At 41.3% G+C, this 23,246-nt stretch overlaps 1 protein-coding gene across 5 annotated transcripts in view; it reads left to right on the plus strand.

Annotated features, from left to right (window-relative positions):
- The window catches only part of ndrg4 (NDRG family member 4), a 61,503-nt gene extending 43,800 nt beyond the window's left edge, over positions 1-17,703 (plus strand). For 3 of the 5 annotated variants that reach the window (XM_022756345.1, XM_022756348.1, XM_022756349.1), the window contains 14 exons: positions 1,048-1,153; positions 4,614-4,734; positions 5,040-5,102; positions 5,773-5,833; positions 5,938-6,024; positions 6,136-6,192; positions 6,498-6,601; positions 6,734-6,790; positions 8,052-8,103; positions 9,359-9,406; positions 10,293-10,328; positions 10,476-10,527; positions 10,727-10,765; positions 12,494-17,703. In XM_022756345.1, the coding sequence (XP_022612066.1) occupies positions 1,048-1,153; positions 4,614-4,734; positions 5,040-5,102; positions 5,773-5,833; positions 5,938-6,024; positions 6,136-6,192; positions 6,498-6,601; positions 6,734-6,790; positions 8,052-8,103; positions 9,359-9,406; positions 10,293-10,328; positions 10,476-10,527; positions 10,727-10,765; positions 12,494-12,648 (1,038 nt within the window). In that variant the 3' untranslated portion in view covers positions 12,649-17,703. The remainder of the gene's footprint in view (positions 1-1,047; positions 1,154-4,613; positions 4,735-5,039; positions 5,103-5,772; positions 5,834-5,937; positions 6,025-6,135; positions 6,193-6,497; positions 6,602-6,733; positions 6,791-8,051; positions 8,104-9,358; positions 9,407-10,292; positions 10,329-10,475; positions 10,528-10,726; positions 10,766-12,493) is intronic. The other 2 variants (XM_022756347.1, XM_022756350.1) reach the window with 1 other exon arrangement.
- The last annotated feature ends 5,543 nt before the right edge of the window (positions 17,704-23,246 follow it).

The raw sequence follows: 23,246 nt of genomic DNA on the forward strand, positions 1-23,246 counted from the left end.
TTCATTCAGATTCTCTTCCATGTTGAACTTTTAATCCTGAATAAATGTTTCAAATGTTCCCTCACACATTTTATCCAGAATTGTGTAACTTATCTCCATTTCCCAATTTTCTTTGATATTAAAACAGTTGTCATAGAATTCATGTTCAGGACTTTGTGAATGTTTGATATTTTACCTCTTTTTGCCAGGTCCCAGGTCAGGTTTTACATCATGATCTCTGTTGTTGTTAGAATTTGTCCATTAAATACCTGCTTTATGTACATTAGCCCCAGTTTTTATATATATATATATAAAACTGGAAACAAAGGCAAAGAGAAAGACATGCAACAAATCTCCCTCAGCCAGGAATCAGTGGTTTGATCAGATTATTCCCTTGTTTACCAGTTTTGTAAAATCCACGTTCACATTAGAAAGCACAACTTCTATTTTTTGGTCTGAAGTGAAGAAGAATCCATTCATTGCTGATTTTGATCTTTTTCCAGTTCACCTGAGCTATAAATGGGAGTGACTCCAGACGTGCTGCACATTCAGGCGTCAGTTCTGCGTCCATGCAACCACACTCACTTCTCCTTACTAGGAATGATTCGTTTCATTAATAATGAATTCAAACCTCCCTTCTGTTTTAGACATAGAAGTTTTTGAGACTTGATTCTTGATTTCTTATTTTTACACAAGAGGTTGGGACTCTTTAACATTTACTATTGAATTATTACATGTTAAGTCAATCTATGTTCAATAATTTACTGTCAGTACAACCTCCGTCCTGTCTCCACCTGAGACCCTGCGCCTCTGCAGATTAATGAGGAGCAGACTGGCTGTTAATGCCCGAAGAGCATTTGACTGAAGTTCAATAAACATCAGGTTAAACGATGAGTCTCAGGACACTCAGACGTGTCGTGTCTCACAGTGCCAAACAGTGGAGGTTAAGGATCAGTGTGTTGGGTGTCTCCTCCTCACATCTGTCTCCTCTGGGAACGTTCAGGTGAAAATGTTCTCACAGAAACACATGACTGTGTGTCAACCGCCAGGTGTTTGTGTGTTTCACAGGAACATGATGTTGAGACCCCTTTTGGGATGCTGCATGTGGTTATCCGCGGGGCACCCAAAGGGAACAAGCCTGCGATCCTCACCTACCACGATGTGGGACTGAACCGTGAGTATCCATGAAGAATATATGTGTGTGTGTGTGTGTGTGTGTGTGAAAGATGTTTCTGTTCTCTAAGGTGTCTCTGCACTTATCAGAGGTGATAATTGGCGTCCCTGCCACATCAGCCCTTCTTGCCTTCACTCTGCTGGTGCACACAATCACATGCACACACACACACACACACTAACACTTGTTATCATCTACACAGGAGGTCCATGTCACCAAAGTCACATCTACACAAATAATTAACAGAAACAAAGGAGGAAGTAATCATGAAGTTCTTTTTTAAAGTTTATATCATTTCAGCAAGTGTTAAATTGAATATCATTATGAAAAAACAGAAGTGTCTTGTATGAATTCAGGAGAGAGAATTCATAGATAGATTCAAGGTTTCTCATAAGAATAGGTAATGGTGCACGAAAATCATCTGAAGCTCTGTCATTCTTAGCGTGGACTACATGTCAGCACGCCATACATTCTGAATAATTCAATAAAGGGAGGGATGCTAATGTAAACGCATGTGTAGAGGAGAGGAAAGAGATGTAGAGACAAACATGAAAATGACAAAGATCAAAATAGAACAAAAACAATGAGACAAAGGAAAGAGTCTGAGCCAAGAAGGCAGTGAAAGTGTGATGAGTGGTGACGCACACAGAAGGGAGGAGGAGATGGAGATGAGGAGGCAAACGAAAGCGCGTGAGGCATCGATGAAATGTAGGTCAGAAAAACATCCCCATCCTGCGGAGGGAGGCGGGGCGGGGCCAGCAGCAATGCAGCACTGCCTCGATGAGTGGAGGTGGGATAGGGTATGGTGGGGGGGGTGGGGGTTTGAGGATAGCGTGTCATGGACCAGGAGATGATCCGCGGCTCTGCTGGCTGCTGATGTGACTGTAGATATCTGGATTCTGTTGCCTGTCCTGCTGCCTTCTTTTTAAAAGATGATTATCCATCTCATGTAGAGCAAATAATACAATATAAAAACGCAATGAACAGGGAATAGAAATACACTAAAAGAAGAAATACAAATCACATAGCAGTAACATATGATGGAGAATATAATAGATTAAAGGTTACAATAGATAACTTGCTTTGACTGCAGGACAACCACGAGGCTTAGTCAGTAAATCACTCGGCTGTGGTGCAGTCATTTACTGTAGGATGCAGCAGGAAAGCAAGAGAGGAAAGGAGCTGCACTGAATAAAACAAAGAGGGAATGTCGGTTGGTTTATTGTCTCAAATAAATACATTTAAAATGAGTCCCAATCAGCAGATGGCTCAGAGATCTGCCAGTTCCTGGATTCAAAACGCAGCAGTAGAGAGAACAAGAGAGCAGTGTGAGAAAGAGAAGAGATTATAAAGGTGTGTAAGAGAGCGAGAGAGAGAGAGAGAGAGAGAGATGGAGGCTGGTTTAGGAAGCAGAGGAGAGGTCAGAGAACATGAGCTGCTGCTGATAAGAGAGAAAATAAAGAAAGAGACGGAGGCATCTGTCACAGTGTGGCTGGTACGACTGCAGAGGAAAAGAGAAGACGAGGAGAACAAAGAGGAAAAGAGAGAGAGAGAGGCTTAACGAGAGAGGGAGAGACGTGAAGTGTGAAGGGATAAAGTAGGTCACGGAGTGAGGAGTGCAGACTGCTGCTGTCCGATGATTCAGCACAGAGGACGTGGGAGAAACTTCACCTCTGTCCTCCGCCACGTCGAAACCTCACAGACAGGCTCCAGCGCCGAGGCAAAGATTTAGCGGTCACCTTCTTCTTCACCTTCCTCCATTCTTTTTCTTTTTTTTTTTTTTTCCATCTCTAACCCAGTTGTCATGTTAATTGGTCCGTTTAATTAACTCAGAGCTGGAGGAGCAAACAATGTTGCTGCGTGCTTTCACCCAGTTTGACACACGTGGGCAGAAAGTGGGCCGTGTGCAGAGCCGCTGGGAGGACGGCGAGAGGAGAGCTGACATCTGTTATACATGCAGCCCAGCTATGGAAGAGTTCAGTGTTGTGAGGGTTTAGTGGCTCAGGAAGTGGAGCTTCACATTCAGAGAGAAATCCTCAGGGAGTCGCTCTGAAAGTCAATGTGTGTCCTAAGAAAGACAAGAAAAGAGATTTAACTGTAGTTACAGTCTCTCGTTAAAGAGTCCAATGACCACCGTTATTTCAAAGATGGTGGCAAAACATGAGAGAAATACATTATGGGAAGTAAAAGTTTATAAATCCTACCTGAATGACTTTTTCAATTATGATTCCCATTGTTAGCTCAAACGAAAAATCTGACAGAAGGCTAAAAAATGTAATCCTAAACACACCAAGTATTTGTAACTTAAAACTTGATGAACAGATCATTGAAGAGGTCAAGCATTTTACAGAAGTTTATTTTATGTTATTAACACATGTACATGTAGAAAAAAAAAAACAAAACAAAAGAGCCAAGACCGTGAGGTTTTTATGAGTTTTCATTGTCGAAGCTGTTGGTCAGAAATAAGCCGTCACTTCCAGGCTCTGGACATTTTGGTGCGGTGGTCACAGCTGAAACTGCAGGTCACATGAAACTTGAGTGTTCGAAATAGAGAGAGACTGTGTCAGGAAATTATTTCGAACACCAGGTTTGAGCGCCACTGTAATACTACAAAACCAGGGTGAGTCTTGGATGTATAGTTTGGTAGGATACAAACTATACATTTTTTCTTCTCTTTCGACAGAGCCGGGCAAGCCTCTGCTTCCAGGGTTCAGCCAGGATAAACAGCCAAATTCTCCCTCTGTACTGCAAACACAGAAATGAAATGATCAATTTACCTTTGTTTTTTAACAATGAAGACTCATGACCAAAGTGTATGTGTATAGTTAATACATAAAGATTATTTTTACAACACTCTCATTTAGTACAATAACAGCCCCTGAGAGGCATGAAAGACAGAGCTTCACTTTAATAAATATATCCTTCATGATACATGTGCTTCATATGCACACAGAACATAGAACAAACGACCTGTAGCACAATCTTTACTTACTCACTACTAAATAAAATGCTACATTACAGAGTAATTCATAGTGTCAGTCTTGTGTTAAAGGTGGAGCTGAGTGAGGGTTGTATGACACGTCAGATTTGTTGGAAGGAGTCGCTGCCATATCCTTCCTGGCACAGATGGTCACCTTTAATCTCTCTGAGTGCGATGCATTATTAATGTGATCACAGGTCTCTCCTCACCTCTCCTCTCCTCACCCCTCCTCACCTCTCCTCTCCTCACCTCTCCTCTCCTCTCCCCTCCTCTCCCCTCCTCTCTCCTCCTCCCTCCTCCTCTCCTCACCCCTCCTCTCCTCACCCCTCCCCTCCTCTCCTCTCTCCTCCTCTCCTCTCCTCTCCTCACCTCTCCCCTCCTCTCCTCTCTCCTCCTCTCCCCTCCTCACCCTGCCCTCTGCTTTCTTCCTCACCTCATGCTCCCCCTCCTCACTTTATCTCCTCTGTCTCTCTGCTACAGACAAACTGTGCTTCAACACCTTCTTCAACAATGAGGATATGCAGGAGATCACCAAGCACTTTGTGGTTTGCCACGTTGACGCCCCGGGACAACAGATCGGAGCTTCTCAGATGCCACAGGGGTATGTGAACACACACACGCAAACACACACACACACACACACACACACTTAACCAGGGATATATTTGATAAAAGCCACTAATGAATGGATGATAATTTATTATTTAATGTGTTAATTGTGCGGTCGTCAGGGGATTAGACTATTGACGAACAGATAATGCTGCAGTTAACATTATTACCTCCATTTATGCAGTTCAAAGTGTTTGACTGCATCATGATTATGAGGTGAAAACACATCATTGCTCACAGCAGGTCTGAAGGAGTCATGTCCTCTCTCTCTCTCTCTCTCTCTCTCTCCCTCCACAGGTACCAGTACCCCACCATGGACCAGCTGGCCGGGATGCTGCCCACTGTGGTGCAGCACTTTGGGTCGGTGCTCTGTGCTTTCAAATGACATCTTCCACATTAATTACAACAGAGCCAGTGTTTCAGTAGCAGCCATCTGCAGGGACATCACATGCTCTTTTTTACTCTACACACTGGCCAAGACAAGATATTCTTCTGTTCCTGTGAAGACTATCTATTGTCCCTGCTGTCTGACAGATCTGTTCCGTCTGTGCTACAAAAAATAATCAGCATTTGCTCAGTTCCTCAGTTTCCTACTTACATAGTGACTTAGATATTTTTAATAGATCAGAAATGTTCACATTAACAAGATAAAACAGACAAAATGAAGCTCTGCTCTGCAAAATAAAACAAAACACATCAACATTTGACATGTAAATATATAAAATTCAAGTTCTCATTAAAGCATTAAACACAGACCAACCTCTTTTATTCCTGAACACTTTCTGTAGATTTTCAATTAGAAAACAAAGAAAAAAGTTTCTTAGTTTTAGATAAAGTAGCAGCCACAGCTGTGAGTTTCAATCTGTGCTGCCAACAGTACTTTTCTGTAACGTGGTATAGATTGGCCAGACTGCCTCAGCACACCGTCAGAATACTTGTATCCACCTTGTATCAATGCAGATGAACCATTTACAACAGTTTATCCTTGAGTTTGAAAACACAGCATCTAATGGATCGATGATGTTTTCAGATTCAAGAGCATCGTTGGGATCGGGGTTGGAGCTGGAGCTTACATTCTGGCCAAGTTTGCTGTAGGTCAAGTCCCGATTCTCCTGCTCTGTACTGTGATGTAATCAGATTACCTGCTCACAGTGAGCCTGGTCTGAAATCAGTTTTCTGTGTCTGCTGCTCTCAGCTGATCTTCCCTGACCTGGTGGAGGGTTTGGTTCTGCTCAACATTGACCCCAACGGCAAAGGATGGATTGACTGGGCCGCCACCAAGGTGCTCGACCTTTACTGTATTCTGGTGTTTTGAGCGGATACATACAAGCTGTCAGACCCAGGCCTGTTTTCTGTTTTCTTACAATAATCATCTCCCTGTCTTCCTCCCCAGTTGTCAGGTCTGACCAGCACTATGCCAGATATCGTGCTGCCACATCTTTTCAGCCAGGTATGCTCAGTGGACGGGAATTATAGTAAATACAAGACAGGAAAACTGACATTCCTTGTTCTCAAATCAGAAACTATGTTTACAGGAATATCTGTTACATCTGTATTTGGTATTAATCTAAAAACATCATGGAAAACAATATTTTTATGAAGTTATTTCTACATTCTACATCTCATCACCCTTCAACTGATAAATCATTCTGGTATCGTGTGTGTGTGTGTGTGTGTGTGTGTGTGTGTGTGTGTGTGTGTGTGTGCGCGTGTGTGTGTGTGTGTGTGTGTGTGTGTGTGTGTGTGTGCATGCAGGAGGAGCTGATGAACAACACAGAGCTGGTGCAGAGCTACCGACAACAGATCAACAACACTGTCAACCAGTTCAACCTGCAGCTCTTCTGGAACATGTACAACAGGTGGGCAGATGCAAACACACACACACACACACACACACACACACACACACACACACACACACACACACACGCACACCCACACACACACACACAGTCACACACACATCATTCATTCTGTCTCTACTCTTGCAGTCGCAGGGACCTGGAGATGAACCGCAGTGGGACGGTGCTCAACGCCAAAACCCTGAAGTGAGTGTACAGACACAGTTTCATGATACAGTGGTGAATATAATCCAGTTGATTCTAGCAGGATAATAACTGAGGTTAACATTATACAGAGTTGCAAAGTGGGAGGTGAAAGTCATTCATCTTCCCTGTAGAAAATCACTTGGTGCGCCTCTACAGCTTAGATCAGCACGAAACTCTCTCCATTCAATCAACAGCGAAAATGATTAAAAACTGCATTATAAATGAAATGGTTCTTTAGATAAAAAAAGTCAAAGGTACAAGCTTATGCACAATAAAAACTACAACTCCCAAAGTGCATGTCACCAAGAAACATTGAATCATCTAAGCTTAAAATCGTGTCATGTGATCCAGCAGCAGTCAGCAGGAGCACGAGGTTACACTGTTGAGAAAACTGGAAACACAATCTGCAAACATCAATCGTTTCATTTTTTAATTTCTGGGTCGGTTTTAATAGAATTTAGCTGCTATGGCGACAACTTTTGTTATCAACTGCAACAACACAGCGTTTTGAATTTGAAGTTAAAATAACCGAAAGTGGCGGTGATGACATAAACCTGGAACTGTACGTTCAGACCGAAAGCAACAAGAGTGAAAAGTTTGCCCTGGCTGCCTTATCAAGGACGCTGCTGAAGTTTGTGAGCGCTCTAACTTTATTTAAAGCAAAGCAAACAGAAACGTCAACTAGTGTCTTTGTGCCGTCTATTTAAAACCCTGTAAACAAACAGGGACATGTCGTAGAGGACGGGGAAACCCGCCACTGCAATTGTTGCTTGGGAGACAAAAGTTGTGTACGCAGTTGTGTTCTGTAGCGTTCTCTAGAGAAGAGCGCTTCTACATTCTGATTGGTTGTCGCCGAACCACATCGTAGCTCATTACCATAAAGGTCGCTTGCCTTTAACTTTTTGTGACGCCAACACCGCCCAAGATGTGCCGCCGAGAGACGCTAGCTCACGTAGAAAATGAATGACTTGACTTTGATGCTCTCGCCAGTTTCGGCCTGAACGTACGGTCAGGTCTTTACATTACCTGGGAGACTACTGGGTCTCTATGTTAAAAAACATTGAACACATCATTTAAAGAAAAATTTACTTTGCATTTTTCTATCTGCCGTGACATTTCATAGACAAAACAATCCTATCAGTAATGAAAATAGTAATAAAAATCATTGGTTGCAGCTCTAAAATTTAAAAAATATGTTCAAAATGACATTATCCTCCATCTGCCAGTAGAAGTAATTAACATGGATGCTGTTTTCCTGCAGGTGTCCTGTCATGCTGGTTGTAGGAGACAACGCTCCTGCTGAGGAAGGAGTAGTGAGTCCATCATCTCTCTTCTCTCTTTGTGCCTTCAAACAGCTCTCTGCATCTTAACTCTTAGCTCCTTCAGTTCACCCACAGAGATGACCCCCCCCCCCTGTCTTTGCTCTCTTCAGTCTTTTGTACTTGGCTTGTAAATCCACTTAGTAACTGCTTGTCCTCATTCAGGAAAACAGAGACAAGTCAGCCAGCAGAGACCTGGTTCACTCTCTGCTCAGTCCTGCTGCACCCCCAGGGACTGTGTGTGTGTCTGTCCGTCTGTCCGTGTGTGTGAGACGTGCCTTTGGTAGATGCTAAGGTGTGTGTGTGTATCTGTGTGTGTGTGTGTGTGTATGTATGTTCTCCAGGGGGCAGTTGGCCACGCTCTGTCTCTGGTGTTTCCTAGTTTGAAGTGGCCCAGATATTTATGCTTCTGCACCAGTTAATCTGGGGCAGGACAGAGGTGTGGAGGGAGGGTGGAGGAGATGTTGTTAGAAACCTCTTGGAAAGACAGAAAAAGAGAGGGATGGAAAGTGAGAGAGGGCTGGAGGGGATGTAAACAGAGGGCGTTGTATTGGAAGTGACAGATGGAGGTCATGTTAACATTTCATATGCACCAATATGAGGAGTGGAGGCTGCTGTGTTTGCTCTTTACATGATACATCCTTCTAGCATCTATCATTCATATGTTCAGAGATGCACATATTTTACATACGTGCATATCCCATGACTCATTCATTACAAGCTCATTTTAAGAACTTTAAAGAAAACATTCAGTCAGTAAAGTACATGCATTTCAGTTGTATAAGTTATGTTTCTCCATATTTAACATGTTTGGCCAGTGGAATATGTCATTTGATTTTCTGTATGAAAGATTAAAAGCTAAATGCAGCAGGAAGCAGCAGAGAGTCAAAACATATTCCAACATGCGTGTCCAGGAGTGTGGATGGTCATGCATTGTGTATGTGTATGTGTTCACATCTGTGTGTGTGTGTGTGTGTGTGTGTGTGTGTGTGTGTGTGTGTGTGTGTGTGTGTTTTCACACTCCGGCTGTGCTCTCAGCTGCTGTAGTGACTCATCTCTGCAGCTCACTGCAGTATCTGGGTCACTGGTATGAACACAGAGTAAAACAGTCTCCAGATATAGACCGGACATACAGCACATCCACAGCTCCTCTCCACGTCCTGACAGTGTTTCACTACATGAAGTTTCTTGTTGCTGTAGGGTTTTTTTTTTTGGTTCATTCAGTTCAACCTTCTGTTTTGTCTTCAAGGTGGAGTGCAACTCCAAACTGGATCCCACCAACACCACCTTCCTAAAGGTACCAACAGCTGCTGCACATTTACTGAGACTGCAACAAGTGCACTTGATATCCAGTTTAGACTATAGGTCTTTCTCAGATGAGATTTTTTCATAATTTATTCTGCTTAAGAAGTATGAGAAAGGAACGCTTCTTCCATTTTTATGAAAAAAAAATCAAAATCACCAAATTTAGAAACTACAGACAAAATAATCCAAATAACCTTAATTTACACAAAACATGGTGTGAGATGAATGCATCATTTACTCTCACATGTAAAAACCAGTGTTCAGTGCAATGTTGGAAAGAAACATCTTACTTTACTTTGTTGTATACCCTAATGAAAAATCTCAGTTTAAATAGAAAAGATGAGTAAAACAGAAACATGTTCGATAGGCAAATGTTTTGAGTTTAGTTATTTCATGGCACTGACAATAATCAATTAATCACACAAGTAATCAGAGTTGCTCAATGGACAAAAGAAAAATAATCTGAATTATTTAATGTATTAGAAATACTTTACATTCTGTTAGATGAGTGATTGTAGATGAGTAATCTCGAGTGAGTTTTATTGGGGCATTTTACCTTTATTTGAATAATAATGAATCTGTCCAGTGTTTCCACATGAGGTAACTGTGAAAATAAATCACTAATAATGAATGTTGTTGTTCACATACAAGTCTCCACAGTCTAACAAATAAGTCATTTCAGTGATGAGGTGCATAAACTTAACATAAACTCCTCGCTACAGTCGTAGATGGACAGAAAATCCCAGATTCAGCTTCTCAGAAACAGCAATAAAGAAAAAAATAAAATAAAATAAAGCATGAGTTGCCAGTGGCAGCAGAACATGCAGTTGTGAGCTGTTAGCACTTTGGTTGACTGCCGCTCTCTCCTCTCGTGGCAGATGGCTGACTCTGGTGGACTCCCCCAGCTCACACAGGTAACACACCAACAAACAGCATGACACAGTCAACAAGCTGCCATACAATTCAATGAAACAGAGGAATCCATTAATTCATCATCATCCACACTCAACATCATCAGCTCCAAAATCAGTGAACTGAAACTCTGACGTGTTGTTTTGCAGCCTGGCAAACTGACTGAAGCCTTCAAGTATTTCCTGCAGGGAATGGGCTACAGTAAGTATCCATGACAACGCTGTAGTCAGGGAGTGAGAGTGTGATTGTGTTTGTATGTTTGTGTTTCTTAAATGAATTCCCTGTAAAGCAGAAGTGTTATTGCAGTTATGTGTGAATGTACTGTGATGTCATGTGCTCTGTGCAGAGGGATATGAGTTGTGTTAATCTTGCCCTCTGTCTCCTTGCCCTATTTTCTCAGTCGCTTATGTGAAGGATCGGAGGTTGAGTGGAGGGCCAGGTATTTCCTCCTCCCCGTTCAACTCTGACCTCTTACTGCTGCCCTGTTCGATGACATTGGCATTTGAAATTTATGTTGATTTTATTTAATTTTTTATTAATACACTATTTTGGTCTGTTATGAGATATTTACTTTTGCTGTTTTTTTTTATTGCATAGACATTAAACTTCATCTTTGTTCAGAAATAATTTTTCCTCCCATGGAAAAATGTACTGCCCTGACCCCCCCTCCCCCTATCCCTTTACCATTGCATCTCCGATACTGCTCTTTGCATGGCCTTCAGCTAGCTTTGAGCAAACAATAACAAATGACCATCAACATTAGTAAAGTAACAGTTTATGGGCTTTAAAGGAGAATTGCCAACAGAACACTACACAACGCTCCTGTGATCAAATGAGAACTTAGGCTAATTAAAACTAAACTGCTGACTGAACACAAGGTCGAAAACTTAAATTGTCCTCAGGGTTATGAAGAAAGTGCTGAGCCTAAATCACATAAGCACAACACACAATATGAAACATTTAAAGGTGTATCAAAATTTAATAGGTATTTATATTTTGTATTACTATCTTGGGCTCTGGGCTTGGGGAGCTTTGTCGCACATCATACAAAGAGTGTGCAGCTTTACTCGAAGCAGAGCTTGATATTTTTACACAAACCAGCTATTATCCTTTTAAAGATGGAGCTAGTGTTTTTTTTTTTAATTAAAGCTGCAGATAGTAATTATTTTACTAGATAGATAGATAAAAAACCTGCTGTACACTTCCTGTTCAAAACCAAACAGCAGACAGACAAAGTTATCAGCTAGCTGGTTGCTAACTGAGACCAAAACCTAAAGCTTAAAATACATAAACGTGACATGCAAACTGTCCTGAAAAGTGATGTGTTATTTATAGGCCATCCCATGAAAGCCGAAACAGATCCCAAAGGAGAGAGATTTGGTCTGGTGGCCAGAAACACAACTCTGGATGAATGCTAATATTGCTCTGTGTCTGCAGGAGGTGTAAATAGGAAACAGTTTGCTAACATTTGCAGCTTTAAAAGCAAATACTGTATACAGGTGTTTTGTTTACATCTTGCTTTGCTGCCCCTGTGTGGCCAGAAAAGAAATCAGTGCTGCTCATAGTGACTCATCACACCATTTCAACTGTAGGGAAACGCACTACATCACTTGTGTTAAATTTGCTAACCAACAAAAATAATCACTGGACAGTTGTATTAATATTAATGGATTGTAAATGCTGTTTTCTTGCATGAATCCTACTGATTTTTTTTTTATTAATTGTTATGATTTTAATAAGTCTAATGCATTAACATATTCAGATTGAGGATTAATACACAGAGCTTCAGGGTTCATTCTTGATTTTGGAAACAGCAGCTAACAAAATAAACTCAAGGCCCATTCGCTCACTTCTTCTAATGCAATGAATTGTCTGACTAATATTTCTAATACAACAGGACAGAAAAGAGTTTTATAAAACATAAATTGAGCCCTGAAATTCTCCAGCATGGTGCTGACAATGTGTCTCTGTGTAGACACATTAACCCAACAACTCACAGCTGTTATGTGAGTCAGTCAGCTTCTCACCAGCTACAGAAATGGATGCTCTCCACATTAGCATGTTCTCCCCACATCTCCCCAACATCACCTGACCTCACAGGTTTTTACAAAATCTAATACTGAATTATTCTTTTTTTTCCCCCACTTTTTTCTCCCCTTCCTTCCAGTGCCCTCCGCCAGTATGACCCGCCTGGCCCGCTCCAGGACGGCCTCCCTGACCAGCGCCAGCTCCATTGACGGGTCCCGCTCCCGGGCCTGCACCCACTCCGACAGCACCGAGGGAGTCGGCACAGTCACCCACACCATGGAGGTGTCCTGCTGAGGAGCCATAGCAGAGTGGAGGGAGGAAGGGAGGGAGGGGGTGGTATGATGGAGAGAGAGACAGGAAGAGATGGTGGCAAAGAAGAGATGGCAGGAATGTTCTGAGGAAAATGGTTTTAAAAAGGTGAAGGACTGAAGGTGCGAGACATGATGGAGGGTAGAACACAACAGTAACAGGAATGAAGGTTCATAAACGAGGTGAAGACACCTCTCTCGGTCTGCCACCCCTCCCCCCCCTCCACCCCCACAGTAAAATATCATACGTATTGCTACTAAAACACCCCGGCCACTCCTTTTAAATATCCACTTCAGCTCCACCCACGTCTTAGCTGACTGATTTTGCTCTTGAAGTGTCATTCTTGTGTTTGCTAAGTGTCTCCTCATTCTTTGCCTGTGTCCCTTTTTAAAACCACACCCTCCCACCCCGACCCCCCACCCCCACAAAAAAAAACCCATAAAGAAAGTAACCCTGTCTGACAACAATCCACACAGCAATATGTGACAAAGAGCTGCTGCTGATACTGTGACATGAGAAGGTGAGAGTGCAGGATATGGCACAGAAAAGGGAATTTTTAGTGGCTTCCATAAAGGAAAAAAAAGAGAGGTATGCATCAGTATTTTGCAAGTAATGTGTGCTTTTTGTTGTTGTACAGAAGTGTGAGGATCTCTCTCTGTGCTTATTTCTCTCCATGAGTGACAGGTGAGCATTAGAGGGAGGCGGGTCCAGAATTGAACAGACAGCGGAACACAGCCAATCATAGCCCAGTGCACCTGGAGTGCTTAGAGAAGATTTATTAGCTTTTTCTTAGTCTAGCAGCATAGCTAGAGTACACCATGCTGATGTAGAGCTGTAAGATTTTATATCAAACTTGTAAACTAGTCTTAGAAAAGAGTGGTGTCATCAGCATACAAGCATTCTAGGTGTTCAGGCTCTTCCACACAACAGCACTGTGGGAATGCTGTGTACTACTAACATAGAGGTGGGCTTGTTGTTTGTGGATGGACCTATATAATCATCATAAATGCAAAAGTATAAAAAAAACATTGTAATAGTAACTTGAATCTGTCTGTTCAGGACAGTCACAGATTGTTATATATGTAGTACCTGAGGCTGAACTCCTATTATCTCCTGCCAGGAAATTAAATCTAGGCCACAAGTCGCAAGTGCATTGAAACCTAGCCACTACACCACCAGGTAGCTCAGCTGACAAATGTGTAGCTTCATTCATTCTTATTGCTTTTGCCATGATAATCTGCACATGATATGGCCAAAGTATAACCAAGATGACAGTCTGTGATTCGTGAGCAACTTCTATTGTAGTATCAAATGAGCATAAAGTGAATGATATACATACGTAGTCTAATGTAACCAGTGTAGTTGCAAAGTTGATGAAGCACTCAATCAGCATGCAGAGAACTAACATCTCAGAGGTAGAACTGATCATTAATCACTCACCTATAATCACTCTGTGAGAAATCAAGTGAGCATGAAACTGTCAGTATCTTGCAAAGCAAAGTATTTAACTGAAAATGCAGCATTGTGAGCTGAATAGTTTAATGTACAGCGTTGTATGTGGCATGTAAACTTAGCAATAGATTAGGAATAGAGTTATGTCTAATAGAGGAATATTACTTTATCTGTATGAGCCAAATTGCAAATTGGGAGCACGATATAGACGATTATCCTATTCACACTAATTGGGACACAATTGAATCACTTGTTATGTATTCTATGTCACATCTTTGCCTAGGAAAGGGTGAATCAAAGCCAAACTGTTTCCTAAATAGCACTTACAAAGTTAAAGATTTCCCCTATTACTGTCATTTGGCACATTAGTGCAGTGTTACTGAGCACAGTTTTAAGCTGTGTGTCATGTCACATTTCTAGGACAAACCACTTCATGAATATAGGTGAGAATAGTCTATTCATTGACATGTAAATGAAAGTGAATATGAAAGTAATCATAGGGCACAAGTATTAAGGTGTCTTTCATTAGCATCCTACATGTGGTAAGTTAAATAGAGCCATGGATGAAACTGCCATCATCAGTGTGTAAGGCCACATTCACATAGACATTTAGCCTGTGTTAAAACAATGCAAGGAGCTGCGTGTTTGTTTCATGTACTGGTGAGACAGTGAAATACAATCTGGGATGGGATGGCATCACAATGTGTTTGTTGCAGGAAATCTAAACTAGGTTCAACTTTTTGTTCGACAGCGCAAGGTCGTTTCAGATGACCCCACCCTCCCTCTGCGTTTTCCTTCCCCAGTTCTGATGAATGAGAAAGGCTGCGTTTTTACATGCAAAGCGAATGTCTGTGTGAACACGGTCAAACTCCCGTACATAGATGCGGTTCTGGCCATAGTCGGCTCTTTGTGGTCTCTAATGTGACAATCACACTCTGACCCAAACCAAACCAGACCAGGGGGACCGAGGCAGAACCAGGCTGACCCGACGAGCCCTACTTTTGCGGGTTGCCACCAAAGAAATCGCAGCAGCCTCCCCTTACAGCGTCCAGCCCCTCTCTGTGGATATACCAAAGCGAGCCAGACATGCACAAGTATCCACAACCACACACACACGTTACCCCACACACACACACACACGCACACACATTTTCACACACCCAACTCAGCTGTATGGACTGGGCTTTGAAAGGGAATTAAGCCAAAGAAATGACCTAAATTCACACACTAGTAGGAATCCATTGCTTTGTGTTTAGTAGTGTGTGTTTTGATGTGCTATGTAACCATAGTGTCACCAGTACATGTATATAAGAATAGTTTTAGACTAGTGGAGCTGTGTGCTGTTGTCTGCTATAATCCTGGACCACCTTGCTCATGGTGATCAGAGATTGGGTCCCCAGGTAATGTGCCGTGTTTATTTACCATAGTTACCTTCTGCTGTTTCCAGTTTTACAAAAAAAAAAACAAAAAACAAACCCTTTGACCCCGTCAGAGGGTCGTAGCTTCTAATCGCTGAGGTGTGCGCTTCCCTGAGGCGGCCTGTAAGGGGCGGGGCTTTTTTGGAGCCATTTGGGCGCCAAGCTTGGAATGTAGGGCAACCCCCAGCCATCTTAACCCCTTCCACCAACACCCCCCCCCCCCTAACTCCCACCCTCCCCCATCAAAAAAACAAAACAAACAAAAAAAAAACACATGGTGCCCCGACTCTCACAGGCAAGCCCAGCCGCCACCCAAAAGGGCTATCAGCTGAAGTCACTTTCTGAAATACTGCTGGTATTTGTAGTGTTTCTGTGCACCAGGGGGCCCTACAGAGCCACATACCGACAGAGAATACACTTCTTTTCATGCAAACATGAAGAGAAAGGATTGGTACCAAAGCACAGAGAGAGATTCTGACCTGAACGAGTGAATGTTGAAGGAAAGAATGTGATTTTTTGAAGCTGGAGAAATTATTGTTGAATGAATTAATGTTGAGGTGTAAAATTATGATATGTGGACAGGAGAGATTATGAGAGGATATATTGTTCTGATGATCTAACACCTCAGTCAGTCCTCAGTTCATGAACACTGAAGTTTGCATGTAGCAGAGTTTGTATACGTTAATCTTTCAGTGTTTGCTTTTCTTAGCTATTTTCTGCCATCTACACTTTGGTTTCTTTCTACACTACTTCTACTCAATCTGCCTGGGGGTGCTCCTGAATGTATTTTGTCCTTTTTCTGAAGTGCTGTACAGTATTGTCCACCTCATCCTCTCAGAACCCCCTCACTATGGTTTGCGCTTGTATCCCCACCTCCACATCTTTGACATTTATACCCCCGTACACGAAAACCTAGCTCCTCCCTGCTCCTCCTAAATGTCTACAAGTAGTTAAGTTCAGTAGCGATTTTTGAAAGTTGACACCTCCTGTAAACTGGCACTAGATCAGTTTGTATAGACCTCGGTCCTCCTTGCACTTGTAGATACTTTTTTTTTTAGAGAGCAGGTTACCTGAACTGAACACTTTAATGCTACTGTATTGTGAAGATCAACATGTTTCTGTTCTTCTTCCCTTGGATTTTCTCTTTTTTCTAGGCAACAATAGTGTGTAACCTCATCTTGGTATTATATATATTACATATTGGTTCATGTCTATTGCTACTATTCTCCTTCTTATTAACATTATGATTGATTTGTATAGAGCAATAAGTTCTTTTTTTTTCTTGTCTGGATTGTTTCATATTGTGGGAGTCTTCCCCGTGGGCTTGTTTCTATTTACAAAAGTGGAAGGACTCTTATAGGGTGTATTCATATTAGGTACGATTGCTTCGTACCGTGCCTGAGTACGATTGCCCCCCTCTCCACTACCCTGCCGCTCAGCTTTCACATTGGTAAAGTCGTTCCGTACCTGAGAACACTTGCGTGTCTACACACTCTGATACAGTAGGTGGCGGTATGCATCTAGTTGGTATGCCATCCACCAAAAACCACACAAAAAAGAAGAATAAGAGTACATTTGCGTCATCAACTGCGCGACATTTGTTTACGTTGTTGCTCCAGTTGTTCTATAGCGCCCATACGCATGTAAATACTCTTTAATAATACCCTCAATCTTGGCATTCTTGTGTGTAGTGTCCAGTTGTGATTGTATGTTGTCAAGCAAATATTTAATTTCTTCATTATACCATAGAGATTCTTTCATGGCCAATTTTGAATGACAATCGAATAGTTTAGGCGTCACATTCTAAATAGCCGTCCACTTTTGGTTTTTGGTTTTGATACAGTAGCTTTCACACCTGATGTGAACCGTACCTGAGTAAACATGAAATGTATTTGAGACCGCCTTTTCAAGTGGACGGGTACGGTACGAAGTGACACACTAATGTGTTGACATTAATCAAACAAACTGGACTTGGGGGTCAAATGTACTCAGATCTGGGCCCTAGGTCCCTGATGTGAAAGCCCCCTTAACTGTTTTGTTGTCATTCAGATGTGTACTGTTAAGTTTGAATATATTATATATAAATACATATACAAAGTAAGCTGTCTCTGTCCATGTACTGATCAAGTAACAAATAAGAAATAAAGACCTTGTGTCAGATTTTGCTGGATCACTTTGTGTCATGTTTTACATCTGTTTTGAATGTAGGTGGAGCAGCTCTCACCTCAGCTTGCACAGCTCTCACCTCTGTTGTGAACAAACCTTTTAATTGTCTTACATTATGTAGTGGACAGACGTGAACAGTTTTTAATGAGTCATGGGTGACATCAACTGATACACACATTTTCAAATAGTTTAAAATAATTTCTTTATACCTGATGATACCATTTGGTAAACAGTTCTTCCTCACTTTATGCAGACAGATTAATCTAGATTGTTTCCACACTCTTAATACATACACGACTGAGCTACAGAGAGCTAGGTTGTTATGTGAAACAGCTTATACAGTGTTATAGGCAGGCTTTTACTCTATACTTCATCTATACTTCCTGTTTTTCCAGCAAGAACAGCCCCTGTTTTCTGATCTTCTTTACTGTTTACTGTTTAATATTTTTCAGCATGGTTTCTGTCACCCACAATATCTCTGATTTGCATAATTCAGGTTCACTGACATCAAGATGAATGATTTAAACAATATCAACCAGGTTTTTAACATTAGTCAGGATTATGATCTTCATGTACAGACATGTCATCTGTTCTGTTCTTGACTTCTCAACATTGCAGACATTTGTGTACTGACTAATGCAGTTATTTCACAACTTTCACTTACTGTACATTAGATACATTAAAATTGAAAACTAAATATACGTGATTTAATTTGAGTTCATGTAAATACTTCCTCAACTTTCCTCAAAATACATCAAATGTTTATTAAGAGGTTCTGTTGCTGAGATTACATAAAGTTCATTTGATTTCATCCCAGAAGTTTTTAGTTTCTAAAAGCAGAATGAATGTGAAGGAAAACATGATTTCTTTCGAGTTTGTGTTAGTAATTTCATTAGAGACACAGCATATGTTCATTTTGAAAACAGTATATTTTGACCACAGTATTAAATTGAGCTGTCATTGTTTCTACATTGGAAACATTAAATTAAATTAAAATTAAATTAAACATTAAAATAATTTCTCAAAACACTTTTCTTCTTTTAATTTTCTTACACAGTGAAAAGTTCATTTGCATCACTACATTTAGTTGAGATGTCTTTTTTTTTGTACGGGCCTCACACACCTCCACATGAACACAGTCTCCCAAAGTCCTCTGCCTATTGACTTCCTGCCTTAACAATGCCATTAGCAAACAAGTTACCCATGATATAATCTTATAAATAAAACCCACTAGATTCTTTATCTCTGACGTGCCACCTGTGATGGTTAAGAGACACCGCTAGTTCTTTGTCTTGTCATCAAAGACAAAGAACTAAGGATCATGTTTTCTCACATTACCACTGATCCCAGTTTTATGTGAAAAGTAAGTAAGTAGTAAAATAATCTAATCTTGTTCCACTGCTGTTAGCTGCAACAGGTTCATTTAACTGCAAACCATGCAGTTCCAAAAATAAATATTGAGATTGATTCAATTTTATTTCCTCTCTAGAATGCCTCCATTGCTTCAAGTATATTAATGTGTGCAGAACTCATAAAAGTAATGAATTAGCTGGCATTTTGTAAGTAATGGAAATGAGATTCACAAAACATCCAGCAGGTGGTGGTATACACTGCAAAATTAAAGCGCTTTTACTGCAGAGTTTTTGCAGCATGACATTTTATTGTGAAAGATGGCAGTACACTGTTTTAAGCTTGGGTGTATAATAGCTGACACAGGGACAACTTTAATGTTAACTTAGATGCTATAGAAAAGACTTAACTACCAAATTACTTATTCTAACCTGAACAAACCAGCATGTTCTTAAGATGAGTATAAGGTCCTTTGCAGCATTAACAAACCTGCCTCCTTCTGAAGTACCTGTCCTCCTCTCAGTTCCAGTTTCCAACATGGTACATGATACTTTCCGTTCTGAGAAAATAAGAAGTAAGTACGTCAAGTATACTAATCTACAATTTACTAATAACAGCCTAAATTACATGTTACAGACACACATTCAAGCATGAAAATTTCAGTATTCACACACTGGATATATGCTCCTACTTAAGCTCACATTTATTACAGTTTTTCCTTGTCCTTCAGTGCTCTTTGCTGTAAACAATTGTTTATATCATATAAATGTTTATATAAATAACTGATCCAAGGGTTTTTGCCATGGATGTACATAATATTATCATACCTCAAGCTTTTTTAATACAGCTTTGACCAGAACCAGGCATATGCTCCATCCTAACGTACCCATTCACAGTAACCATTCCTGCTAAGAACCAGTGTGGAATATTTATGATGACGTCTGCAGATCAAAGAAAAATATAGATTATTTATGTGAGCTGTGGAGAGATCTGTGAACAAACATACACAAACAACAATCTTTAAATTAATACTGTGATCTTCCCTGTGCTTAATTTTGGTGTTGTGAATGAAGAATGACCACAGTGAGAATGAGAGGGACCAAAAATAAAACCTTATGTTCCTTACATTGTTCTTCATACCATCTAAGAATGAGGTCACATGTCTGCATGTGCGATGTTGTCTGAACATCAAGCCCCATAAGCATGAATTATGAAATACTGCAGCTGTTCTACTGAGAATTAATGGAAGCCACTCCTGCTCTTGACATGTGTGAGTACACTGGGAATTACTACACCAGCAACATAAACATGGGCGACTGAAACACCTTTTCTTGACAGTATAGTAGTAGCAAATCTCTCTTAAATTCAGGGCCTGTTCTGTCTCTGCCTCTCCTTCCTGAGCTGAAAATGTCTCTCCTCCATCTTGCTGCTCTCTGCCTGGACATCTTCACCTTTCTGCACTCCTTCCTGGCTGAAGAAATATCAAGTATTAGGAAACTCCAACGCTCAGCCAGCTGACCAATGGTTTAACTTCATCACTCAGTCAGTCACAGACATTCATGTTTCGAAGCCTCATCTTGCTGTTGGGTTCAAAAATATACAATGTACACTGGATAACTATATAGTATGTTTGTGTATTACTGTGTTTCTTTTTGTTTTAAGTAGATTTAACATGGGATGCACGCTGGTCGTACTAGGATTGCATATCTACACCACAGACTGTACAGCTGCTGATTCAGAGTGGCACCTTATTGTTCATGTTCAAATAAACTTGACACTAAGCTCTACTTTAGTAATGTAAATTTATTTCACATACATTTGTTAGCAGTATATTATATGAAAATACAAGGAAAAGAAGACAAGCCACATTTTATCCCTAGGGCATAGATAAAGTATCTATCTATCTATCTATCTATCTATCTATCTATCTACCAGAGTTTCTCTTTGGCGTGTTGATGTTTAATTAACATTAATTAGCTGGTCTGTCACTATTTACCAGCAGGGCTGGAGTGGGATAAAAATGAGCCCTGGCATTTTGACCCAGACCAGCCCACCACAATCAGTCACAAACCATTTGTGCTCCACTGAATACACACCATGCCGCTCGAAAGCCGTGTAATGACTAAGTGAGAATAGAGGGAGAGGAAACATTCATCATGTTTCCTCTCAAAAAGTGGTGATGAACTCACTGTGAAGGGCTAAGGCTAAAAAAAAGGGCAATTGCAATTAATATTTTCATAATCATTATAATTATGTCTCACCTTATTACACTACAAGAACAGCTTTCTCAGCTGTAAAATCAGGCCCAGAGTTATAGGATTTCTGATAAAGAGGTGCATGAAAAGCTGCAATGACATAACAATACAATAAAGGTAAGGCACAACTTGTTGTTTAATAAATAAATGAATGTATGGATGTCTCAGATCCATTTCGAAACATTGATCACCAAGATCAACACCCACACAGAAGCTGGCTCCCAAACATGTTTCTGTCATGGACTTTATATTTTATTTTGAAATTTTGAAATTTCCTTGTGTGTCTCATGTCTGTTTTACTTCCTGTCTTTGAGCCATTTCCCACCATTGTGATTGACCATCCCGCCCTAATGTGTTTCACCTGTGTCCAATCAGCCCTGTCTTCCTTGTCTATTTATGTCTGTGCCTTTCTCTCAGTTCCTCTGTGTTTTTCCCTTGTCCGGTTTCCGTGCTGTGCCGTGCCCTGGTTCCCTCATGTCTCCAGCATTTGAATTTTCTGTTTCATCCATCCAACCCATTGTTGGCTCCTTCTTGTGTCAAGTTCTGCTCTCCCTCCAATCTCATTTCTCTCTTCATCCCCGTCACTGTGCCCACCACCACCATCATCTGACATAATCGCTGAAGAAGGTCCTGCAGCAAACATCAGTAAGGCTTTAAAGATGTGACTGGGCCAGGCCAGTGTCAATTAAGAAAAAAAAAACATTGGGCTAATCTACCTGTTTTATGAAAAGTTATGTAGGTGCATTGGCCCAGTCTGGCAGATGGCCACCCAGCCCGGTTTACCAGTGATAATGGTGGTCAGCACGAGTGAAAATGAGAAGCTGCATGAACGTGTACGTCTGTCTTGGTGGATAATAACGAGGAAGAGACGTGAATATCTGACAGGAGAGTCGTTAGTGGTGGAGCTAAACAAAACTGGGCATTTAGCCAGTAGCAGAACACACAAATATTGGTTCTGAACACACTCTCATTTTCCACCTGCTTATGTTAGTGCAGTGCGGGTACCATGGAGCCTCCCCTGCAGCTGATTGCCAGACCAAGATGATGACTGCACGGAGATGATTGTTTACATCCATGCTACTCTTGCATTTATGAGCACAAAAAAAAACTTAAAGCTTGGTCACTGGAGTGGTGATGGCATCTCAGTGGAGAGCCGCAGAGAACGGCTACTGATCAGAGACTGGGAGCAGTGAGAAACGTCTCTGGCACAGCAGGTGGGAACGCAAAGCAAACAGGGGAATTTGCTCCCCGTGCCCACTGAGGCGACATAAATCAGGCTGATGTAGCAGTGAGTTGCTGACAGCGGCAGCGAGCCGAGGCTTTCGGGTGGCCGGTGTGGCAGCAGGCATGCAGCAAAAGAATGAGCTGTAATTAAAAGGAGTATTGGATATGAGTTACAGTGAGAGGAGCATGTCATGTGAGTGCAGCAGTGTGCTCGAGCTGGATTGCAGGCTTCACCTCATTTAAGAAATAATGTGGGTTGTATATTGCCAACCATGACAAGAGCACAACGCTGGAAGTGACAGGACAAACATGATGAAAAGGTCGACAGTTTGTGGTGATAACAGTGTAGAAACAGGTGTGAAAGATTTATAGCTCTTGTGGGATGTGTCCAAACTTTTGTTCAGAAGATGTATACAGGTTCACATGGTGGAGCACAGACTCATTGATATTTCATAGAGCTGTATTTTACCAGTGGAGCTACAAACGCCAATGATGCAGTTCGTCTTATTGAACTGAAGTGAGAATGATGAGGATAGTATACATGTACAGTATACACACTGTGCCCATGTGCGTATAGAATGAAATGAGGAGGGGTCTGCACTTCTCACTGGGGTACAGCACAACACACAGAGAGCTGATAAGTATTCAGACCTTGTCTAGACTGCATCAAGAAACCTAACACTCCCTCCCTCTCCCTCTCTCTCTCCCTCCCTCTCTC

This window comes from Seriola dumerili, unplaced genomic scaffold (assembly GCF_002260705.1).
Source record: "Seriola dumerili isolate Sdu_G_001 unplaced genomic scaffold, Sdu_1.0 BDQW01000242.1, whole genome shotgun sequence".
Taxonomy (NCBI): Eukaryota; Metazoa; Chordata; class Actinopteri; order Carangiformes; family Carangidae; genus Seriola; species Seriola dumerili.